This window comes from Callorhinus ursinus, unplaced genomic scaffold (genome assembly GCF_003265705.2).
Source record: "Callorhinus ursinus isolate GAN/ISIS: 27379988/994484 unplaced genomic scaffold, GSC_fseal_2.0 scaffold77, whole genome shotgun sequence".
Classification (NCBI taxonomy): domain Eukaryota; kingdom Metazoa; phylum Chordata; class Mammalia; order Carnivora; family Otariidae; genus Callorhinus; species Callorhinus ursinus.
The window spans coordinates 4,621,930-4,642,253 of NW_027397139.1; the positions used below are offsets into that span (position 1 = coordinate 4,621,930).

Consider the following 20,324-nt stretch of genomic DNA (forward strand, 5'->3'; position numbering starts at 1 on the left):
TGAGCCGCCGCCTTCCCAGAAGTCTCTGGGAAGCGGCCGCGCTGCGCGGGCAGCTCGTTGATCCCGGGGAAGAGGGCGGTGCCGGAGCCGGGGGCCTAGGGCGAGTGCAGGCAGCGGCTGCCTGCTCGGCTTGGCGCCTGGGCCGGCTCGGTGAGCGCGGGGCGGCGGGGGCCGGAGAGGTCGGCCAGCCTCCGGTCGGCGCCCGCGGTCGGGGGGAAGGCAGCCCGGCGAAGGCGGGGCGGGCGGGCCGGGGGGGGGGCCTGGGGGGTCAGGGGGGGGGCCGGGGGGGACAGAGGGAGCTGGGCACACGGCGGGGGGGGGGCGGGGTCTGGGGCTTGTGGCGGAAACTTGTGTGAAGCCGGGGGCGAACCGGGGGTCGGAAGCGGAGAGCCGGGGCAGGCCGGCCGGGGCCTGGGGGGCGGGGCTCACGGGTGATGGGGGATTTGGCGGTGGGACCGGGAGGGCCCTGTGCGCGGCGGTAGAGCCTGGCAGGCGAAGGGTCTGGGGTCTCTGGGATGGAGTCTGAGAGTTCAGGCCGGGCCTGGGGGCTCAAGGGGCGATCCGAAAAAGACTAGGGGATGGGCTTGGGGCTGGAGGCTTTGGGGGCGGGACTTAAGGACTCGCTGGGGCTTGTGGGCGGGGCCTTGGTGTTCCGGGTCAGGGCTTGGAGAAGGAGGGGGGCCTGGGGGACGTGCTTGAGAAAAATGGGGCTGAGCGCGCCTGTAATCTCGTTGGGCTCCTGCGAAAGAAAGGAAAGTAACCTGTAATCGACGCTGGCACGCAGCGAACGGCGAGGAGAGGCTCGCCGTCATTACTCTCGTTAGCCTAGTCCCAGCTCGGCCGCCCCCGGAGGCGGTGTCCTCGCGCTCCCGCGCTCTTGCCTCTCTGTGGGCCCTTCCTCCAGGACAGACCCAGGGCCCGACCTCTGCGCACACTGCCCACTGCCCTCACCATTGCTTTCTTGGACCAGTGCATTCACCTTCACCCCATCCCTGGCCGTGCACTCCAGACCGCCAGAGGGGTCCTGTTCAGATGTGGGTAGCTCACAGCCCTCTGGGGTGGAAACCTCTAGGGCCCTGCAGGACTTGCCCCTGTCACCTCCTGCCCCCACCTTGCCCCCTTTCCCTTCGCTCATCTGCTCCAGCCACATGGGCCGCTTGGCCACTCCTCCAACACCCGAGGGGTCATCCGTCCTCTGGGTCTTTGCACAGGTGTTTTCCCTCCACCTGCAGTGAACTTCCCCCGGATATCTGCATGCCTTGCGCCCTCACAACGACACTGGCGTGTTGTCTTCCTGATTAGGCCTCCCTGTGCCTCCGTGTTTATCTATTTATTTTATCTCTTAAAAGACTTTATGTATTTATTTGAGAGAGAGCTAAAGAGCTTGAGTCAGGGGCAGAGGCAGAGGGTGAGGGAGAAGCCGACTCCCTGCTGATAAGGGAGCCCGACACCGGGCTTGATTCCAGGACCCTGAGATCATGACCCCAGCTGAAGGCAGATGCTTAACTGACTGAGCCACCCAGGCGCCCCTCCCTCCATGTTTAAAATGCAGCTTCCCTTACACAACACACGAGACCCAAGGGCGTGGGTTCGTTGCATTCCCTGTGGTAAGCCGGCACCCTGCAGGCACTCAGAGAACGTCCTGTCAACCCCCTCCCTCAGGAGCTGCTAACCATCCTCATCCTCGGTGTGTGACCTGTGGCATGCAGGCACAATGGATCTGGCTTACGTCTGTGAGTGGGAGAGATGGCCCAAGAGTACCCACTGCCCGTCAGTGCCCCTGGCCTGTGCTTGGTCCTGCCGCAACCTCATTGCCTTCACCACGGACCTTCGAAATGATGACCAAGGTGTGCCTCCTTGCCCCCCAGCCCAGCCCCCCTCCCCTGGTGTCCCCATTGGGGAACTGGGTCTCCAGGCCTGCCTGGGAGTCACCCCTCACCCATGTGGCCCCTCTCAGGGTTTTCTCATCTACAGTTGGGGGTGGTGAGGACCCTAACCTCACAGGTGTGCAAAGGGCAAATGCACTGCTCTCCTATACCTGGTACTGGGGTGGGGTAGGGGGGAAGACCCTGGAATCACCCCTTTGGGATGGAACGGGGCAAGGGATGTGTGGTCCCCTAGGGCTTGGAGACTTGATGCGCAGTTTTCCAGACCATACGTGTTATTATCTTGTTTCGGGAAGCCTCGAAGTTACTCTGCTGGGACCTATTTTCTGTCTGTTGTTTAAACAATGTGTGCTTGTTGGAGAAAATTAGAAAAGCAGAGAAATTTAGCGTAAGGACTAAAAAACCATGGAGTGATGCCCACCGTTAACATTTGGGGGATCATTTTCTTCCAGTTTTTTCTACATCTCTTCTAAAAACATGACCATGCGGGCGCCTGGGTGACTCAGTTGGTTAAGCGACTGCCTTCGGCTCAGGTCATGATCCTGGAGTCCCGGGATCGAGTCCCACATCGGGCTCCCTGCTCAGCGGGGAGTCGGCTTCTCCCTCTGACCCTCTTCCCTCTCGTGCTCTCTATTTCTCATTCTCTCTCTCTCAAATAAATAAATAAAATCTTTAAAAAAATTAAAAAAATAAAATAAAAACATGACCATGCTTGTGGCGAGGTCACAGGCCTGCTTTGGTCTCCTTGTTAGCACCTGGGCTGTCTACATGGGTCAACAGCAGAGCAGCCCTCTGCCGTCCCCGTGGGTGGGATGTTCTCTGGATCCCTCCCTGAGCCCTCCTGGGGTTGTCGGAAGCTTCAGGGTTGTTCTGGTGACTGTGCTGAACATGTGCTGTCTTCTGCAGACCTCACCCGCATGATCCATATCCTGGATACAGAGCACCCCTGGGATGTGCACTCCGTCAACTCAGAACACAGCGAGGCCATCACCTGCCTCGAGTGGGACCAGTCAGGTGAGGACAGGCCAGGGGCAGGTGGTCCCGCATGGCTGAGGGAGACAGTGATGTTCATCCTTGATCCTGAATTTCAAGGCAATGTGCTCTCCCTTCCTGGTCACGTCCCCAGAATACACAGCTGGGACTGGAAGCCTCAACCTGTGGCTTTGTGGCCATGGCTCTTCACATTCCCCACATGCACACTTGTTTTAGGAGCACGCCTTGTGCCACTCCCCTGCTCCACTGCCCTGAGGCCTGCTCCTCCCGGGCCCTGGATGTACTACCAGTAGCTGCCCCCGCCCACGGTGAGGGTTTGCCCCCCACAGGCTCCCGGCTCCTGTCGGCTGATGCTGATGGGCAGATCAAGTGCTGGAGCATGGCGGACCACCTGGCCAACAGCTGGGAGAGCCACGTGGGCAGCCTGGTGGAAGGGGACCCCATCGTGGCCCTGTCCTGGCTGCACAATGGTGTGAAGCTGGCCCTGCACGTGGAAAAGGTGGGTGTCCTGCCTGAGCAAGCAGGTGCAGTAGGTGAGATCATTCACCCTGCTTGTTCACCTGGTCGTTCACCTGCTCCTCCTCTCCCACCACCAGCATCCTTTGGTTTTTCTAGTCCTGGGCCCAACTCATGCTTGCAATTAAGCTGTCATCATCTGTGTCTTCAGTGAGCCACCTATTTAACTGATGGCCGCTCTCCTCAGCGAACCTTCCATTTAACTGATGGCTGCTGTCCTTAGCGGGCCTTCCATTTAACTGATGGTCTCTGTCCTCAGCGAACCTTCCATTTAACTGATGGTTGTTGTCCTTAGTGAACCTCCTGTTTAACTGGTGGCTGGCATCCTCAGGGAACCACTGATGGTTGGTTCTCAAAATCCAACCCACTGTTTGATTCAGTTATATCCCAGAATTCCTCTTTCTGTGCCCCCAGAGGGGGGGTTGTCAGATCACAAAGGGCAAACCCCTAAAGCCTGGTCAGGATGCCCTCAGCTGGGGCTGACATTGGCAGTAAACAGACCCCTTGTTCCCTTCTCCCCCCATAGTCAGGTGCCTCCAGCTTCGGTGAGAAGTTCTCCCGCGTCAAATTCTCACCGTCGCTCACGCTGTTTGGCGGCAAGCCTATGGAGGGCTGGATCGCAGTGACGGTCAGTGGCCTGGTCACCGTGTCCCTGCTCAAGCCCAGCGGGCAGGTGCTAACGTCAACGGAGAGTCTGTGCCGGCTGCGCGGCCGTGTGGCCCTGGCTGACATCGCCTTCACTGGCGGTGGCAACATCGTGGTGGCCACCGCGGATGGCAGCAGTGCCTCCCCCGTGCAGTTCTACAAGGTGTGCGTCAGCGTGGTCAGTGAGAAGTGCCGCATCGACACTGAGATCCTGCCCTCGCTCTTCATGCGCTGCACCACTGACCTCAACCGCAAGGACAAGTTCCCCGCCATCACCCACCTCAAGTTCCTGGCCCGTGACATGTCGGAGCAGGTGAGCTCCTGCCTGGGGGGTGCCCGCCCCCCAGCTGCAGCAGCAGAACTCCACACGTTTCTCGTCTCAAGATGAGATGGGGTCAGGAGTCTGACGCGGGCCTCACGGGGCTAAAACCCCAGCGTGGGCAGGGCTGGTCCCCCCGGGGCGCCTGGGAGACCCGGCTGCGGCCTTTTCCTGGCCCGCGGGCCCCCCCTGCATCCTCACCACTGGCAGCACGGGGTCTGCCCATCTCTGGGACTCCCATCCTCTGCCTCCCCCTCGTGAGGACTCTGGGCCCCAAAGCCTACAGGTCCTGGAAGTCGGGATGGAGTCCTCTCTGGGGACATCTTTGTGGCCGTTGGTCAGTGGTCACTCAGGGCTCCAGTGTAACCACACATCAGTAAGGACTCCAACTTTGTGAAGCCCTGATGGTTTCCTCGGCTGCCCCCTGCTTTCCACTGGGGGACGGCCACCGGCGCGACATCTGCCGTTCCAGTCCTGCCCTCCTGACCAGCTGCTGCCGTCCCCAGGTGCTCCTGTGTGCATCCAGCCAGACAAGCAGCATCGTGGAGTGCTGGTCCCTGCGGAAGGAGGGGCTTCCTGTGAACAATGTTTTCCAGCAGATCTCACCTGTGGGTGAGTCCCCCCGCTCCTGGGGGCACTGGGCTTCCATTGCAGAGTGCGGGAACTGCTCCGAACAGCTACACAGTGCCGGCCCACTCCACCTGCTTCGTACCTGCCGTGCAGCTGCTTCATTCCCATCCTGGAGAGCCCCCTGTCCTGAGGCTCAGAGACATGAGGTCCACCAGTCGTCCCACAGGCGGGTAGCCTGACTGCCTCACTCTGACGCCTCCTGTGGGGAGCATGTGCCTGCTTGAGGGAACAGCAGTGCAAAGGTCCTGGGGCAGAGGCCAGGAGCTAGAGTGGCTGAGCACACGGGGGCACAAATATGCATTGCAGCAGGGCTGGGGGTACACACAGCCCCCTGGGCCACAGAGGCCAGTTAATCCTAAAAACCACAGAATCCTCCAAAAAGTCTGGTCTGTGGTGAGGAAACTGAGGCCTAGAGAGCCTGAGTTGGTGCAGAACATACGCACTAGCTCACCTTCCCTCCCCTGTCCCCGCACCCGCGTGGGACCCGCAGCGGCTCCAGATGGCGCTGACCTCCCCCCCACCCCCCCAAGGCGCGCCCCCTCTCCCTGACGGACCCTGGGACGTGCTAGCCCAGCCTGAAGTGACTTGAGAAGTCAGAAAGGCCCCTGGGTTTTCACACCCCTGGGGCTCACACAGAGATGATTCCCAAGTAGATGAGAGCTGGCCTCTGCTGACGAGTGCTAATGGAGCCTGGAGTGGCTGGCTGTGCCCTGGGGGGGGGGGGGGTGGTACTCGAGACCTGCTAGTGAAGCTGTGTCAAGAGGCCCCCGCGGCTCCTGCCCCCACGGGGCGGTTACATAAGCTGCACGCTGTGGGGCAGAGTGATTAACGTTAAGACAGTCACAGCTGCCCTTTCCCCAGACCCCGAGTCCTCAGCTTGGCGGCGGCGGCCGGCGTGACCGCGTGTGGCAGGCAGGGCCACAGGTGTGCACGGCCCCCTGCCCCCGAGCAGAGGGTGACTAGCCCCAGGGCCAGCCTGGCCACAGCCACAACCTAGTGTTTGTGCCCCGTTCAGGTGCAGGTGGCTTGGCCTGCTGCCTGGACGTCCACCGTGGTTACCGTTACAGCTCTGTTGTCCCTGTTGGGTACTGAATTATCCTCTGGCCTTAGGCAGTCTGCTCCCTGGGCCTCAGTTTCCCCTGGGGGCAGGGCTTGCTGGGACTCCCTCCCTGGGCTCAGAGCAAGTTTATAAGCTGTGACAAGCCATTCAGGGCAGAGCTCTAAGGTGGAGGGGTGGCAGGGAAGAGCAGACAGACCAGCCCCAGACTCAGTAGCTCGAAACCACAGCTCCACGCCATGCTGGGAGGGGCTGCCTCCGCTGCTTGGCCTGGTTTGTGGGTCTGCTGTCAGCTGCCAGGCGCTCAGGCTGCTGACTGTCGGCTGGGCACCTTGTCTCCCCCCATGGCACACGTAGCCCTGCAGGCCTGCCCCGGCGTGTCCCAAGCGCATGAGCACCGTGGGAGTCTCTGCCTATGTCACGTTTGCCAGCACCTACTGGCCAAGCCTGGATTCACAGAAACCAGTCCGCCAGTTGTTGGGGGGCTTTTATCACCAAGGGTGTGGGTGCGGGGGGGGCCGATCTGTGGCGCCTTGACCGTCCAGCTCAAGTCTCATAAGGCAGGCAGAGCTTGCCCCGCCCCAGGACCACTTATATCACAAGAAAACCTGACGCAGGCTGGCCGGGGCTCAAGGGTGTGTGTGGTGGCGGGGTCCGGGGTGCTGCCACCAGCCCCAGCCTCGTGTTCCCGTGAAGTCCCAGGGCGGGGTTGTGCTGGTCCAGCTCTTGTCCCTGGCCCGTCGTGAGCCCTGCGGCTGGCTGGGCCGTGGAGTGCTCTGAGTGGCCGTGCTGGGGCAGGGTCCCCAGTGCGGGGCCAGAATGGGGGGCCAGGGTGGCGTGCCGGGCGTCCTCTGCAGGGATGCCCCCGCTCCGTGTCTCATCCTCTTCCGTTCTCCCGCCCACCCCTCACCCCCGTTTGCAGTCGGTGACAAACAGCCCATGATTCTGAAATGGCGGATCCTGTCCGCCACCAACGACCTGGACCGCGTGTCTGCTGTGGCACTGCCCAAGCTGCCCATCTCGCTCACCAACACTGACCTGAAGGTGGCCAGCGACACCCAGTTCTACCCCGGCCTCGGTACTGCCCCCTCTGCCCTGGGCAGCCCCTTCCTGCCCTAGCTGCCAGCGGGGGTCCTCAGCGCTCCGCATGGCTCAGCTGCCTGCACTCCCACCTGCAGGGCTGGCCCTGGCCTTTCACGACGGCAGCGTCCACATTGTGCACCGGCTGTCACTGCAGAGCATGGCTGTCTTCTACAGCTCTGCGGCCCCACGCTCCGCTGACGAGCCAGCCATCAAGCGCCCACGGACCACCGGCCCTGCTGTCCACTTCAAGGCCATGCAGCTCTCCTGGACCTCGCTGGCCCTGGTCGGCATCGACAACCACGGGAAGGTGAGCTTCGAAGCTCTGGGCCTCAGGGAAGAGTGGGGGGTGGGCCCCGGGACCCCCACTCCTGTCCCTGCTGCTGGACAGGCCAAGATTCCTCATCTGTGTGGTGGGGTTCTTCTGACCCCCTGGGGTCCCAGAGAAGGGTCTGCTGTGGTCTGGGGCGCATGGTAGGTGCTCAGCAAGCAGGAACCGTGAGGACGGTTGCTCTTCACCGTGGTGACGTACATAAGCCTCCTGTGGCACCAGGGCCTCCTAGGTGCTTAGTAAACATCTTTGTTCCCGGGGTGCCTTGGCCTGGCACATGGGTGCGCTGTACATGCTCACCCTCATCCCCAGGAGGGCCCAGCCCCCCACCTTCCATTGCAGACCCCTCATGAAATCAGCTTCTGTGAGTCCCTTTTCTTTGTGCTTCCTGCCTAAATCCGCTTACTGTTGGCCCTGTCCTTGGCGTGTCCATGTGGCAGGCAGGCCAGCGGGCTTCTCGTTGCGGGAGGGGTTCTGCTTCTGGAGACCCTGTGGCCTGTGAGTGGATTTGCAAGGCCCAGGGAGGGAGCGTTGGGTTCCTGGGGTCAGTAGGTATGGGGCTGGGGCCCAGGTCCCCCCGGCACTCTCCTCCCTGCCCGAGGGCACAGCCGGCTCGGCCCTCACCTGGCGCTTCCCCCTCCGGCAGCTGAGCATGCTGCGCATCTCGCCATCCATGGGCCACGCACTGGACGTGAGCTTGGCCCTGCGGCACCTGCTCTTCCTGCTGGAGTACTGCATGGTGACGGGCTACGACTGGTGGGACACGCTGCTGCACGTGCAGCCTGGCATGGTGCAGAGCCTGGTGGAGAAGCTGCACGAGGAGTACACGCGTCAGAACGCCGCCCTGCAGCAGGTAGGCCCGCGCTCGCTGCCCCCTACCCCACTAACGAGCTCCGAACCTCGGCCTCTCCTGCGAGAAATCAGCCCCCGCGGGGGCTCTGGCGGAAGCTGCTTCCCGGCCCCCTGCGGGACTGGCCCTGCCCGTGGGCCACCCGCTCCCACCGCCTGCCCCCACCCAGGTCTTGTCCACCCGGATCCTGGCCATGAAGGCCTCGCTGTGCAAGCTGTCACCCTGCACGGTGGCCCGTGTGTGCGACTACCATGCCAAGCTCTTCCTTGTGGCCGTCAGCTCCACGCTCAAGTCCCTCCTGCGTCCCCACTTCCTCAACACACCTGACAAGAGTCCCGGCGACCGGCTGACCGAGGTCTGCACCAAGATCACCGACGCCGGTGGGTCCTACCCCCGACACCCTGCGTGAACGGTCATCCTAAGCCCCACCTGAGGGGTGGGGTGTTGACCACGTGCCAGGCATGGGATGGGGGCGGTCACCGGAAGGGCCCTCACGGGGACTCGCCCCAGAGCTGGGGACAGATGGTAGCCACAGGGCAGCGTCAGCCGGACCAGGCTGGGGAGCGGAGTCCTGACAGGCCGCTCTGACCCAGGGCCCTCTTCTTCGAGGTCCGGGGCCCGGCTCACCGTGGGTGCTGCGGGGTGCCGGCGGTGGGACCAGGGGCGCAGAGCCTGGTGCCCCCGTGTGCATGCATGAGCCGCGAGGCTCTGGTGTGCCTGATTGCCTGTCCCCTCCCAGACATCGACAAGGTCATGATCAACCTCAAGACGGAGGAGTTCGTCCTGGACATGAACACACTTCAGGCGCTGCAGCAGCTCTTGCAGTGGGTGGGGGACTTCGTGCTCTACCTGCTGGCCAGCCTGCCCAACCAGGTGCGGTCCCTCCTGGGCGGTCCCAGCCCCCTCCGCACAGCCCCTGCCCCCTGGGTCCTGGCCCCCCCCTCTGCAGCGACGCCCCGCCCCTCTCTGTAGCAGCGCCCCGCCCCCCTCTGCAGCAGCGCCCCTGCCGGGTCCTCCCAGAGTTCAGGGGCAGTGGGCTGTGTGCACCCACCTTCCCTGGGGGCTTGTGCACAGGGGTCAGCCCCACACCCGCCCCAACCCCAGGCCATGAGGGTGGCCGAGTGCATCTCCTGCCCCGGATTTAAATTCTCTGCTCCTCCCAGGACGATTTGAAATCCCTCTTCCCCCTTCCCCACGCGTTGGCTGCCAGAGGTAACCGCTTCGCCTCCTCCTCCTGGCACTGCTCGGTAGCCGGTTGCTGGAGTCGCTGACTCTGCTTCCAGAATGCCGGTGGCCCAGTGCCCGGGGCTGCCCTGGCCTGTTTCCCTGCACGCTGAGGTCCCGGAATGCTGCGCACACTTAGGCGTACAGCCCGAGTGCCTCTCCCTGTAGGGCTCCCCACTGCGGCCGGGTCACAGCTTCCTGCGGGACGGCACCTCGCTGGGCACGCTGCGGGAGCTGATGGTCGTCATCCGCATCTGGGGCCTGCTGAAGCCCAGCTGCCTGCCTGTGTACACGGCCACCTCAGACACCCAGGATAGCATGTCCCTGCTCTTCCGCCTGCTCACCAAGCTCTGGATCTGCTGTAAGACCCCGCCCCCAGCTCTCATCCCCCCACCACAACACAAGTCCTGGCTGAGACGCCCCCAGCCCCCAAGCACCAGCCTCCCAGGTCAGACTGTCTTGGTCCCCAGCGCCCAGCACAGATGCTCATGGAGTGACAGCACCGTCTGCTGTCTCATGTCGCTGGACCCCTAATGCCAGGAAGGGAGCCCAGGGCTCACTGCATGCTTGTTAGTCGGGGAGCCTGGTGCTCCCCGGCCAGCAGTGCATCCCCGTGGTCCCCTCCCTGTAGGCCGTGACGAGGGCCCCACGAGCGAGCCAGATGAGGCCCTTGTGGATGAGTGTTGCCTGCTGCCCAGCCAGCTGCTCATCCCCAGCCTGGACTGGCTGCCCGTCAGCGATGGCCTGGTCAGCCGCCTGCAGCCCAAGCAGCCTCTGCGCCTGCACTTCGGCAGGGCTCCCACGCTGCCCACCAGCGCCAGCACCCTGCAGCTGGACGGCCTCGTCAGGTGCGTGCCCGCCTCTGCCCCATGGCTTCCGCCTGCACCGGGCCAGCCACTGCTCTCTGGCCTTGATTGTGACGCTGGCCCCGGGAGACATCCTTGCTCAGCCGGTGATGGCCCTGCCGCCTCTCCATGCCTGTACTCGGGCATCCGTGTGCATCACTGTCCCTCCGGTCTGTTGCCCCCCGTGTGGAGTGTCGCGTGGCCGGCGTCTGACTCAGGCCCCAGCCCCTGTGGAGCTCAAGCGTGTCCTGTGCCGCCCATGGCCCACCGTGGAAGAGTGCAGTGCAGACGCTGCAGCGTGGGCCCGGGCCCCGGGTGGACAAACCACAGCATTAGGCAGGGTGTTCTCGGGGTGAGAGGTGACCTCCGGAAGCCCGCCATGGGCAGCTGCTGTTGGAACGCGTCGGGTCAGCCCTTACTGCCCAGCAGCACTGCGGGGCAGGGTTTCGTCCCTGCTCTTTAGGCAGGAAAGATGCACCGATTCGAGGTCACGCAAGGTGCTTCTCCATTTCAGACACTCACGTGACAGACTCGTGGGAATTCGCCATGCGTCTGTTACTTTGCGTGTAAATTTCAGAAAACGCAGATGAGCCAAAGGAAGACAGCCCCATGTGGCCCCCTTTGAGTGAAATACTTCGGGCATTGGGCTCCGCAAGCTTCTGGCATCTTTTCTTGTCTCATAACGGGAGGGACCGCCTGATAAATACCAAGCTTTCATTTGTGGTTGGCTTTCAGGAAAAACTTTAAGAAGGGACTGATCACAAGGAGGTTTTAAATTCGTTGTTCTGGAAAATTCAGATGTATTTAATACTGGTGCAGCCCCACCCAGCCCCCAGGTCCCCTCCCATGGGTTCTCCTGTGCCTTCCAGCGCTGCTGTGTCTGCAGGTGGGGGGCGTGCATGTCAGAGGGAGGTCTGTGCCTATGTGTGCAGGTGTGTGCATGGACCCCTGAGCCGCTCACGTTCTCTCTCGTCCGCCAGGGCACCGGGCCAGCCCAAGATCGACCACCTGCGGAGGCTGCACCTGGGAGCCTACCCCACGGAGGAGTGCAAGACCTGCACCAGGTGAGTGCTGCCCACCTCGGACCCCTCTCCATCGACACGGGTCATGGGAGTGCCTCCCATGCGGGGCTGCCAGGTGTCCCACCCTCGGGCACCGGCGGTGAGCAGGTGTCTGGGTACAGGTGACCACGCAGCCTGTGGCTGCCCTGGGGGAATGCTCAGGAGCCCAACAATACAGAAATGAAGCATGGGCCCTGTGCAAATACGACCCCAGTTGTTGCCAGAGAACCCTGGATGCAGGTTGTGGCTCCTGGGGTCACTGCTGCTAGGGAGCAGCTGAGCCGAGACTCAAAAACCCCACAACCCCACCTCATCGGCTCACAGAGGTGAGGGGGCGATGCCTGAGCTGGGGTGGAAGGATGTGGAGGAGCCAGCTCGGCATTGGGGGGGTGCCGGGAACAGCACTCTTGTGGGGGGGAAGCAGCATGTGCCAAGGCCCAGTGGCAGATGGAAGGACAGCCCCAGCCAGGGCTCACCTGCCTGGCTCTGCCCCCAGGTGCGGCTGCGTCACCATGCTCAGGTCACCCAATAAGACGACAGCTGTCAAACAGTGGGAGCAGCGCTGGATTAAGAACTGCCTGTGTGGGGGGCTGTGGCGGCGGGTGCCCCTCAGCTACCCCTGACCAGGGCTCTCGCTGGTGACACAGCATTCCACACACTCCAGATGTTCATCAGGTGCTTTGCGAAATAGGCGTCCTGGAAGTTGGCTTTCCGGGCCCTGTCACTGGACGGGGCAGGGGAGGACGTGGCCTGAAGCCTCACGTTGGTGCCCCGCGGCCCAGTGGGGGCTGCCTTCTCTCCCTCGAAGCCTTATGGTGGATCCAGGGTGGAGGGACCCAGCTACCTGTCCACCTGTGCCAGGTGGTGACCGGGACAGGCCTGTGGATCTCACGGTCTCAGGCAGGACCACAGCACATGTGCCGCCCTCCCTGGACACCCAGACCTCAGCGGCCCCTCTGGATGCCCCAGATCCTGGCTCCGAGGGTCCGGGATGCCCCGGGCCTCCGTTCTTTGGAATGTGCCACGCAAACCTGTGAGCTGTCGGGCATCTGCGTGGGTGCTGCCAGTGACAGCCGCCGGGACACCCGCTTCCGTCTCCTCACATGTTCCTGCCAATGCATCCGGGTGGTTCTGACCTCAGCAGGCCCAATAAACGTCCTGCTGGCTCACAGGTGTCATGTCGGTGCTGGGTGCTGCCCCTCCCCGTCCCCCAGTTCTGGGCTCCTGTGCCCACGTGTCACTGTCTTGCTGTCAGCATTTATGGAGCACCTGCTGTGTGCTAATCACTGCTCCCTGCAGGGAGTCGCGGGCTGGACACAGTGGGTGGGCTTCTGTTGATCCATGTGTCTGTCTCCTTTTTCCCTGCCTCCCCCACTCAACCATCTCCCCCCCTGCCCCCGCACACCGAGGGCCCTGGGTTTCTGGAAGCTCAGGCCTGGTTCCCCCAGGGGTTCTGCCTTCTGCCAACAAGCACTTTTCCCAATTACGTCCTGCACCCCAGGCCTCCAGACAGAGCGCCCTGCCTGTGGAGCGCTAATTGGTTCTCTTGTTTTCCTGCTGGAAGGCTCAGGGAGGGCAGGCCAGGTGGATGCCCCCAGGAGGTAAATGCTGTGCATGCGCTGGGGGGGGGGGGCGCTTCCAGGGTGGGTGGGAGCTCTGTGAGCCCCATTACCTGGCTGGGCCCGTGTTGCCCAGGAGGGCCCGCTGTTGGAGCTGACGCTTTCTGCGGGGACTTGGCATTTGTGGGCTCATGCTGGGGGCAGGCGTGGAGGTGGGAGCTGGCCCTTGACTGAGTTGGCAGGCTCCTGCCGCCTGCCTTGCCTCCCACCCTGCTGGTCACCACTGCCTGGTCCCCCTTTAGTGACACAGGCACCCCGAGGGCAGCCTCCCCTGGTCGAGGCGTACCTGGGTGAGTGGGCACTGCTGATGGACAGAGCCGTCCGTGAGCCAGTGGAGGAAGACGTGCAAATTGTTGGTCTACCTCACATGTAGGGCAGAGTCGGGGACAGTTTTGGGGAGCAGAAAAGAGAGCTCTTCTCCCCGGAGGCGAGCTCCACAGGGTCCTTCCCCCCGGATGGTGCCTAGCCCCCACTGCTGTGCCGTCTGCGTGGTTGAGGTTCAGGGCTCCTGCATGCTTCTGCTTGGCGCTCCACACCCCTCACTGGGCCCCACCCTCTTTAGCCGTTGTCTCTCTCAAGTCCTACTTTTTAAGCTGGTTACTTGTTTTGGAACAATGGGCCTGTTCTGCACTCACATCACGGGTTTAAGGTTAAGTTGTGGTCTTATGACATGAACGTGACTCCCGTCAAGAGGTGGGGTCCGGGTCCCCTCATTCTGGAGCCCATGCCGCCACGCCGTGAGGTGTCTTGGACTGTGACTATGAGCAGGTGTCTGTGTCCACAGTGCCCAGCCCAGGACTGAGCACACAGTAGGTGCTCAGTAAGTGCTTGTGTACGAATGAGCGTATGACTCCAAGGTGAACACCCTGTAGTAGGAAAGTAAAACGTGGCCACAGGTTCCAGTCCCAGTTCCCCAAGCCCCAGTGGGGCCCATGACTTCACCTCCCAGACCCTCAGTCTCCTTTTCAGCAAAAGGGAAGTCATGAATCCTTTTTGTGGGCCAAGCTTGACACCCGGGGCCTAGCAGGTGCTGGGTCTCAATGGCTCCTCATCCAGGTGGGAGAAAGCAAAGGGCCTCAGGGCCTGGGTTCTGCCCTCTGACCTCGTCGTTGTCCAGAAGGGTAAACTGAGACCCAGGGCGCCCAGTCAGTGTGGCTGCTCTGGGACACCCATCCACCTCACTCGCTCCGTGAACTCCGGGGCACCTGGCGATGACCACAAGCGCAGGTGCTGTAGTTCTGGGGTCGAATCCAGGCGTTGCCGGGAGCTTCCTCGGATCTCAGGAGAGTCACGAAGCCTCTGAGCCTCAGTTTCCCGGTGTGGGACATGGGTCACATGAACACGACTGACTTCAGAGGGTCTGTACCTAAAGCTCGGCGCAGAGCAGGGCCTCGCACACGGTGGGCCCTCCCGCCCCGCTTGGGAAGACCCGACAGAGGAGGGCCGGACGTCCGCCGGCGCGGAAGGGGCACCTGGGACGTGAGCCCCTACCCCATCCCGGGTGGAAGAGTCGGGTCCCGGCCCCCCGCGGCCGGCGGCGCGTGCTCAGTGCAGGCGGGGCGCTTGCTGGACAGAACTTTTATTGCTCGACCCCGGTGACCGCCGCCCCCCGGGGCCTCCTCAGGCGGCCGCGCCCTCGGCCAGCACACCGTCGATCCAGGCCGCGTAGCTCGCCACGCGCGTGTAGATGCCGGGCTTCTTGCGGTTGCCGCACACGCGCGAGCCCGAAGTGACCACGGCTTCGGCCACGCCGCTGCACACCAGGGGGCCCCCGGAGTCGCCCTGTGGGGGCGGGCCGTGAGTGCTGCGTCCGCGCCCCGCGCCCCCGACCCCGCGCCGGGCTCTCTTCGCCCCTAGCCCTCCCTCTCCCCCGCACCAGTCCGGACCTCGGTCCCGCCCCGCCCCCGGGTGGTGGACCACCCCAGCCCCGCCCCCAGGCCCACCTCGCCGCACGCCCCGCCCCCTCGACGGCCCCACTCTCCCCGCGCACCTTGCAGGTGTCCCGACGGTTGCTCTCCCCACACATCATGCGCTCAGTGATGGTGCCGTCGTGGTACGTGCGCAGGTTGCAGGTGGCGCGGTCGATCACCCGCAGGGGCAGGTACTGCAGGCGGTCTGGCCGGCGGCCCGCGTGGGTGACCACACCCCAGCCGGCCACGTCGCAGAGCGTGCCGGCCGCCACGTCGCGGTCCTCGCGCTGCCGGGCCAGGGGCTGCACGGCGGGACCCAGCTCGGCCTTATCTGACAGCTACGGAATGGGGCGGAAGCGAGCGTCAGGGCGGGGGTGGGCGGGGGTGCGTGCGGCCGGAGGGGTTGCGGCCGGACTTGGCTGACCTTCAGCAGGAGGAGGTCGTGGTCGATTGTGTCGGGCCGGCTGTCTGGGTGGGGCACTGCGCGGAGCACGTCGTACAGGCGCTTGGAGGGCTCCGGTTGCGACAGGGAGTGTGCGCCCAGGAGCACCTGCACCTTCCCGTCCGCCCTGGGAGTGGGGTCCACATCAGAGCCACGTCCCCACCCCAGCCAAACCTCCTCCCGCGCTCTTTGCTCCGCCTCTCTCCAGGCCACTCACACGTCCTCCAGGCAGTGCGCTGCGCTCAGCACCCACTGCTCGGACACCAGGAAGCCGCCGCACACGTGCTTGCCGTTCACCTGCACCGATGCCATGTAGGGCCGCGCGTGGGACACGGCCTCGCTGCCGCCCAGGATCCGCCCGCGAGGCTGCGCCGCTGGGGATGGGCAGGTGGGCGTGAGCGCTTCGGCGCTGACCAGAGGCGAGCCCGCACACCTCCCTCCTGCACCCTGGCCGCTGCAGCCCGCTCAGGCCTGGCATTCTACCCGCCAGAGGGGCGAACTGCGCAGGGGCCGGAGAGCACAGCCGGCGGACAGAATGGTGGGGTCTGGGGCAAATCCCGGGCCTGTACACTGCGCCTAACAGCTTCAAGGCAAACGGGAGCCAAGTGGGGCTGCGGTCCCGCCAGTGCTGGCTTCGCTGGTCCTGCCCCGCGCAGCTGCGGATCCTCACTGTGGGGAAAGCTCAGGTCTCACACTGGAGGTTCTGAAAATTCCTTGACTTTCAGAGCCTTCCATGCACGTGTCCCCCTTCCTGCCCACCTAGTGGAGCCGGGCGGGGGGGGGTGTCTGGCGACTGCCCCCCCGACTGGTGGCTCCCACTGTCCCCTCGTCCCAGGTCCACTCACCACATACGGCTGCCCCTAGGAGGACCAGAGTCACAAGATGCACCAGGCGGCCGGCCATGTTGCTGCTGTGGCTGGAGCCTGGGGGGCACTTGTACGAGCGTGGCTGGGGGCGGTTCCCTCGCCGGTCCTGTCTGTTGGGTGGGCCGCGGTCCAGCTGGGGACAGCGACACCTGCCTGCCCGCTTCCACCCTCCTCAGCACTGGGGTTAAGCTCCCTCCCGGCTCCGCACCAAGACCACACAGGCAGTTGGGGGTGCCTGATCAGGACTGGCCCTCGTGTGGGCAGCGCCCTCAGGATGGGCAGAAAGCAGAAGAGGACGACCTACCCTTCGGCACCGCCCCCCCACCGCCAGCCCAGTCAGTCTCCCCAGAGTGCCCTTCTAGCCCCAGAGTTTTGCAACAGGACCTGGAGGCTACAGCTCGTAAACAACCAACTTCATCATTTTTCTGCCCCTCCCTTCTCTTCCTCCCCCAACTAGGAGAAGAGGTTGGGTGGGGGTGGGAAGAAGGTCACCTGAGGTCCTTGTCCTCCGTGGCTCTGGGGCCTGATACCCCAGCAAGTAGAGTATTAGAAAGGTAGTGTGTAGGGGCAGCTGGGAAGACAGAAAAACCAACTTGAGGGGCACCTGGGGGGCTCAGTCGGTGAAGCGTCTCCCTTTGGCTCAGGTCATGATCCCGGGGTCCTGGGATCAAGCCCAGCGTCGGGCTCCCTGCTCAGTGGGGAGTCTGCTTCTCCCTCTCCCTCTGCCCTTTCCTCTGCTCGGACTCTCTCTCTCAGATAAATAAATAAAATATTTTTAAAAAGAAAAAGAAAAATCAAGTTGAACTCGGTGGAGTTTTCAACAAGGAAATTTAAATGGAAATTTCAGGGTCTCCCTTCAGGTGTGGCTTGATCCAGGGGCCTGAACAATATCAGGTTTCTCTGTCTCTGGTTTCTCCTCTCCTCCTTGGTGACTTTTCTCCTCACCAGGCTCCCCTGTGGTGGGCCCAGAGGCCCCAGACTCAGCCCAGTGGCTCAGTGGGCCCTTCCCCAGAATTCCCCTTCTTTCCAGCCAGCTTCTCAAGGCTGTGTCTGATTAGCTTAGCTTTGAGCGCATGTTCCCTCCCAAACCAATCACTGTGAGCAAGGGATGTCAGGTTCTGATGAGCACAAGGTGGGTTACATGGCCCTTTATAAGGTGGGGATGATGGATCAACATTTCATGAACCCACGGTGGGGGCAGTGCTGGGACCACAAGTGTGGGGTGGACTCCAGGGGACACACTGCACAGTATTCTCCCTTCTACTTCTTTCCTCTTCACTGTGGACTATTTCATACGCAGAGAAGAATAGAGAAAAATATAACCAGTGTGATTTGTTAGATCCTAACATGTTTCCTATTGAAATCAGGAACTTCAAACAAAAACCCATTAGGGTATGAAGTCCACATTATGTAAGAGTTGGGAATTGCAACAAAATTTGGGAATGATTCAGCAAGACAGGATGGTTCAGTAAATAACCCTGAATACCCCCAGATGCTGTGCTGGCGTGGAGAGACCGCTAGGGTATAGTCTAGTGTTCCGTTGAAAGGGCAACTGCGGGCACACACCTTCTTAGCAGCCAGGACCTGGGAGGAGGTGTGGTGAGGGGAGCCGCCAGGGAGCAGCCCAGCAGGCAGAGGGAGCACCAAAGGCCAGAAAACCCTGCAGGAGAGCCCAGGCTGATGACCCCCAGCAGGAGTGGGGGGGTGTTCACGAGGCCGAGGCCGTTCTGGGGCCGGACCCCTCACCTCCCTCCTTCCTGCAGGGAGGGACACAGAGGCTCAGGGAGGGCAAGAGAGCAAGGTGCCCAAAGTCACAGATCTGGGTCTCAAACCTAGGCTCCTGAGCACGGCTTCACGCCTGTCTGCACTCCCACTTCTTCATCTGTAAAATGGGGCGCCGATGGGGGCCGCCTCAAGGGCCGGAGAGAGGGCCAGCGGAGTGAACGGGAGCAAAGACCCAGCGCAGGCCCTGGGCCGTGGGGCCCTCAGTGAGCAGCGGCTCCAGTCTGTACCCGCGCCACCGGCACACTAATGTCATTCGCTGGGAACCCGAAATGGCAACCGGCGTCCTTTTGTGGAGGGTGAGGAAGGGCCTTCTTACCCCAATGCCCTGGATTTGCCACTCTTTGGTGACAACACGCTCGTGAGACACCCCAGACACTTTGCTGACTGTGTTCCATACCCAGCTGCACAACCACCGGCACCTGGACACATGCGTACAAAACAGAGAGGGTTTTTATTGTGTGAGACGCGAAGGATGCAGTGCGGGCAGGGCCGGGCCAGGGGCGGCCCCTTGCTAGCCGGTCCTGCTGGCCGGGTCCCGCGGGTGGAGGGAGGGGCGGTCGTGGCCACGGTGGATGATGGAGTTGATCCAGTCTGCAAACTGTGCGACCGGAGCAAAGGCGTCCGGGTAGAACCCAGAGCCGCAGCTTCCGCGGATGAAGGAGTCAATGCCCTGGACCAGCCCGTTGCAGACCAGGGGCCCGCCAGAGTCCCCCTGTGGAGACAGACAGGGTTGGGAGGCTGGGCTTCCAGGGCTCTGGCTGCAGCCCAGGCGGGAGCGGGGTGGGGCCTCGGGGGACTGGCAGTACGCACAAAGCAGATGCCGGCCTGCCGGCGGGGCACCAGCGTGCACACGTTGGCTCGGCGGCAGAGGGTGGTCACCACGGTCACGTTGAGCTCCTGCAGGATCCTGGGTAGTGGCCGGTTCGTGCCCAGCTGGCCCCAGCCCATGGCCAGGCACGGTACCCCACTGCCCACACCTTGATTCTGGGCAGGCAGCCTGGCCACCTGCACGTTCCTGTTGATGGTGGCTGACCCATTGAGCTGCGGTGGGCAGGACAGAGCGTCAGAGCGTCACGGGGGGTGGTGGGCCATGACCCTCCCCTCCCTGAGCCTCAGTTTCCCCATCTCTACAGTGGGAGCAACCACAGTGGCTCAGAGCATCTCTGGACATGCCTTGAATGCAGTAAACAGTGGGTACTCAATAAAACACACTGTGGGCAACAGCCATGACAATAAAACCCTTGTTCTAGAACATTCCCAGAGAATAATCATAACTTTGCAAGCAGTGGGGAAGGGAGGGTTTCACCCTTACGTCTCACGCCAGCTGAATGTGGGGAATTTTGCCCCATTTCACAAAGACAGGAACTGTCCCTGTGCTCGGTCACACAAATAACAACAGTTTGTGGATCGACAACGGCTCAGAGCTTCCCGTATCATCTCATTTAATTTCTCAACAGCCCTGCCAGGCGGGGTTTATTTCCCCCTGTTACAGAGGTGGAGACTGAGGTACAACAGGGTCACGTACCCGCTTAGAGCCGGGGCCCCCACCGTGTCCCCCAGTCTCTGGCCCCCTCCCCAAGCATCCTGCGCCTGGGCCTCTGCACCTGCCGGGTCCCCTCTTGGGCATCCCCACCCTGCCCTGCCCAGCTCCACACCTGGAGGATCACGATGTCGTTCAGCAGAATCTGGGGGTTGAAGCCGTTTTCAAAGACCCGCTGGATGGCAAATGTTTGCCTGGTGGGCTCACGCTGCCCCAGGTCATGTGCCCCCAGCACGGCCACCACCGACCGGAAGTTCCTGCAGCAAGGGAGAGACAGGAGGTGATTGGAGGTGGTCCTGGTGGTAGGGGGCCCCCAGAGCTCAGCTGGGCCCCACCCGAGCCCAGGGAGGCCTGGCGGGGAGGGTGCGCTAATGCGGGCGCGGGGCAGGCGCGGGGTGGGCCCCTGGGAGGACCTTGGGCTCCTGGCCCCCATTACACAGACGTGCAGGCGGGGCCCCCAGGAAGGCAGGCATGAGCCAGGGTGACTCACAAACCATCCACGCAGTGGGCAGCCGACATGATGAAGTTGGGGGCGACGAGAGTAGCACCACAGAAGTGACCTCCACGCCGCTGTAGGGACACCATGAAGGGCCATGCGTGGGGCCGGGCGTCGCGGCCACCCACGATCTCCGAGGCCAGGGCCGGGCCTGAGGACACGGGGGGGGGGGGCGGGGAGCCCCCTGGAGGAGCCCCGCCTGGGGGCCAGTGCCCCCTGGACGACACGG

At 63.0% G+C, this 20,324-nt stretch overlaps 3 protein-coding genes across 5 annotated transcripts in view; 1 reads left to right on the plus strand and 2 right to left on the minus strand.

Moving 5' to 3' along the window:
* The first annotated feature begins 4 nt into the window (after nucleotides 1-4).
* MED16 (mediator complex subunit 16) lies at nucleotides 5-12,606 on the plus strand. Of its 2 annotated transcripts, XM_025861138.2 has the most exons (16): nucleotides 11-150; nucleotides 905-1,034; nucleotides 1,663-1,847; nucleotides 2,793-2,900; nucleotides 3,209-3,378; nucleotides 3,922-4,353; nucleotides 4,866-4,971; nucleotides 6,969-7,124; nucleotides 7,225-7,436; nucleotides 8,104-8,310; nucleotides 8,477-8,687; nucleotides 9,047-9,180; nucleotides 9,700-9,892; nucleotides 10,163-10,379; nucleotides 11,357-11,440; nucleotides 11,934-12,606. In XM_025861138.2, exons 3-16 carry the CDS (start codon nucleotides 1,715-1,717, stop codon nucleotides 12,058-12,060), a joined length of 2,490 nt encoding a protein of 829 aa, XP_025716923.1. In that variant the 5' UTR covers nucleotides 11-150; nucleotides 905-1,034; nucleotides 1,663-1,714; the 3' UTR covers nucleotides 12,061-12,606. The 2 variants fall into 2 exon arrangements, with proteins under 2 accessions (XP_025716922.1, XP_025716923.1); XM_025861137.2 differs by lacking the exon at nucleotides 905-1,034 and having other exon boundaries at nucleotides 5-150.
* A 2,013-nt stretch (nucleotides 12,607-14,619) lies between these two features.
* Nucleotides 14,620-16,485, minus strand: CFD (complement factor D). Of its 2 annotated transcripts, none has more exons than XM_073887236.1 (5): nucleotides 16,257-16,485; nucleotides 15,626-15,782; nucleotides 15,391-15,535; nucleotides 15,047-15,304; nucleotides 14,620-14,838 (listed from the first exon to the last, which is right to left on the minus strand). In XM_073887236.1, exons 1-5 carry the CDS (start codon nucleotides 16,309-16,311, stop codon nucleotides 14,677-14,679), a joined length of 777 nt encoding a protein of 258 aa, XP_073743337.1. In that variant the 5' UTR covers nucleotides 16,312-16,485; the 3' UTR covers nucleotides 14,620-14,676. The 2 variants fall into 2 exon arrangements, with proteins under 2 accessions (XP_073743337.1, XP_025717030.1); XM_025861245.2 differs by having other exon boundaries at nucleotides 16,254-16,484.
* Nucleotides 16,486-18,491: 2,006 nt separating this feature from the next.
* LOC112815331 (neutrophil elastase-like) overlaps nucleotides 18,492-20,324 on the minus strand; it is a 2,320-nt gene continuing 487 nt past the window's right edge. The window contains exons 2-5 of the mRNA XM_025861244.2: nucleotides 20,090-20,246; nucleotides 19,715-19,856; nucleotides 18,870-19,100; nucleotides 18,492-18,771 (exon numbers count right to left, since the gene is read on the minus strand). Of these exons, the coding sequence (XP_025717029.1) occupies nucleotides 18,571-18,771; nucleotides 18,870-19,100; nucleotides 19,715-19,856; nucleotides 20,090-20,246 (731 nt within the window). The 3' untranslated portion in view covers nucleotides 18,492-18,570. The remainder of the gene's footprint in view (nucleotides 18,772-18,869; nucleotides 19,101-19,714; nucleotides 19,857-20,089; nucleotides 20,247-20,324) is intronic.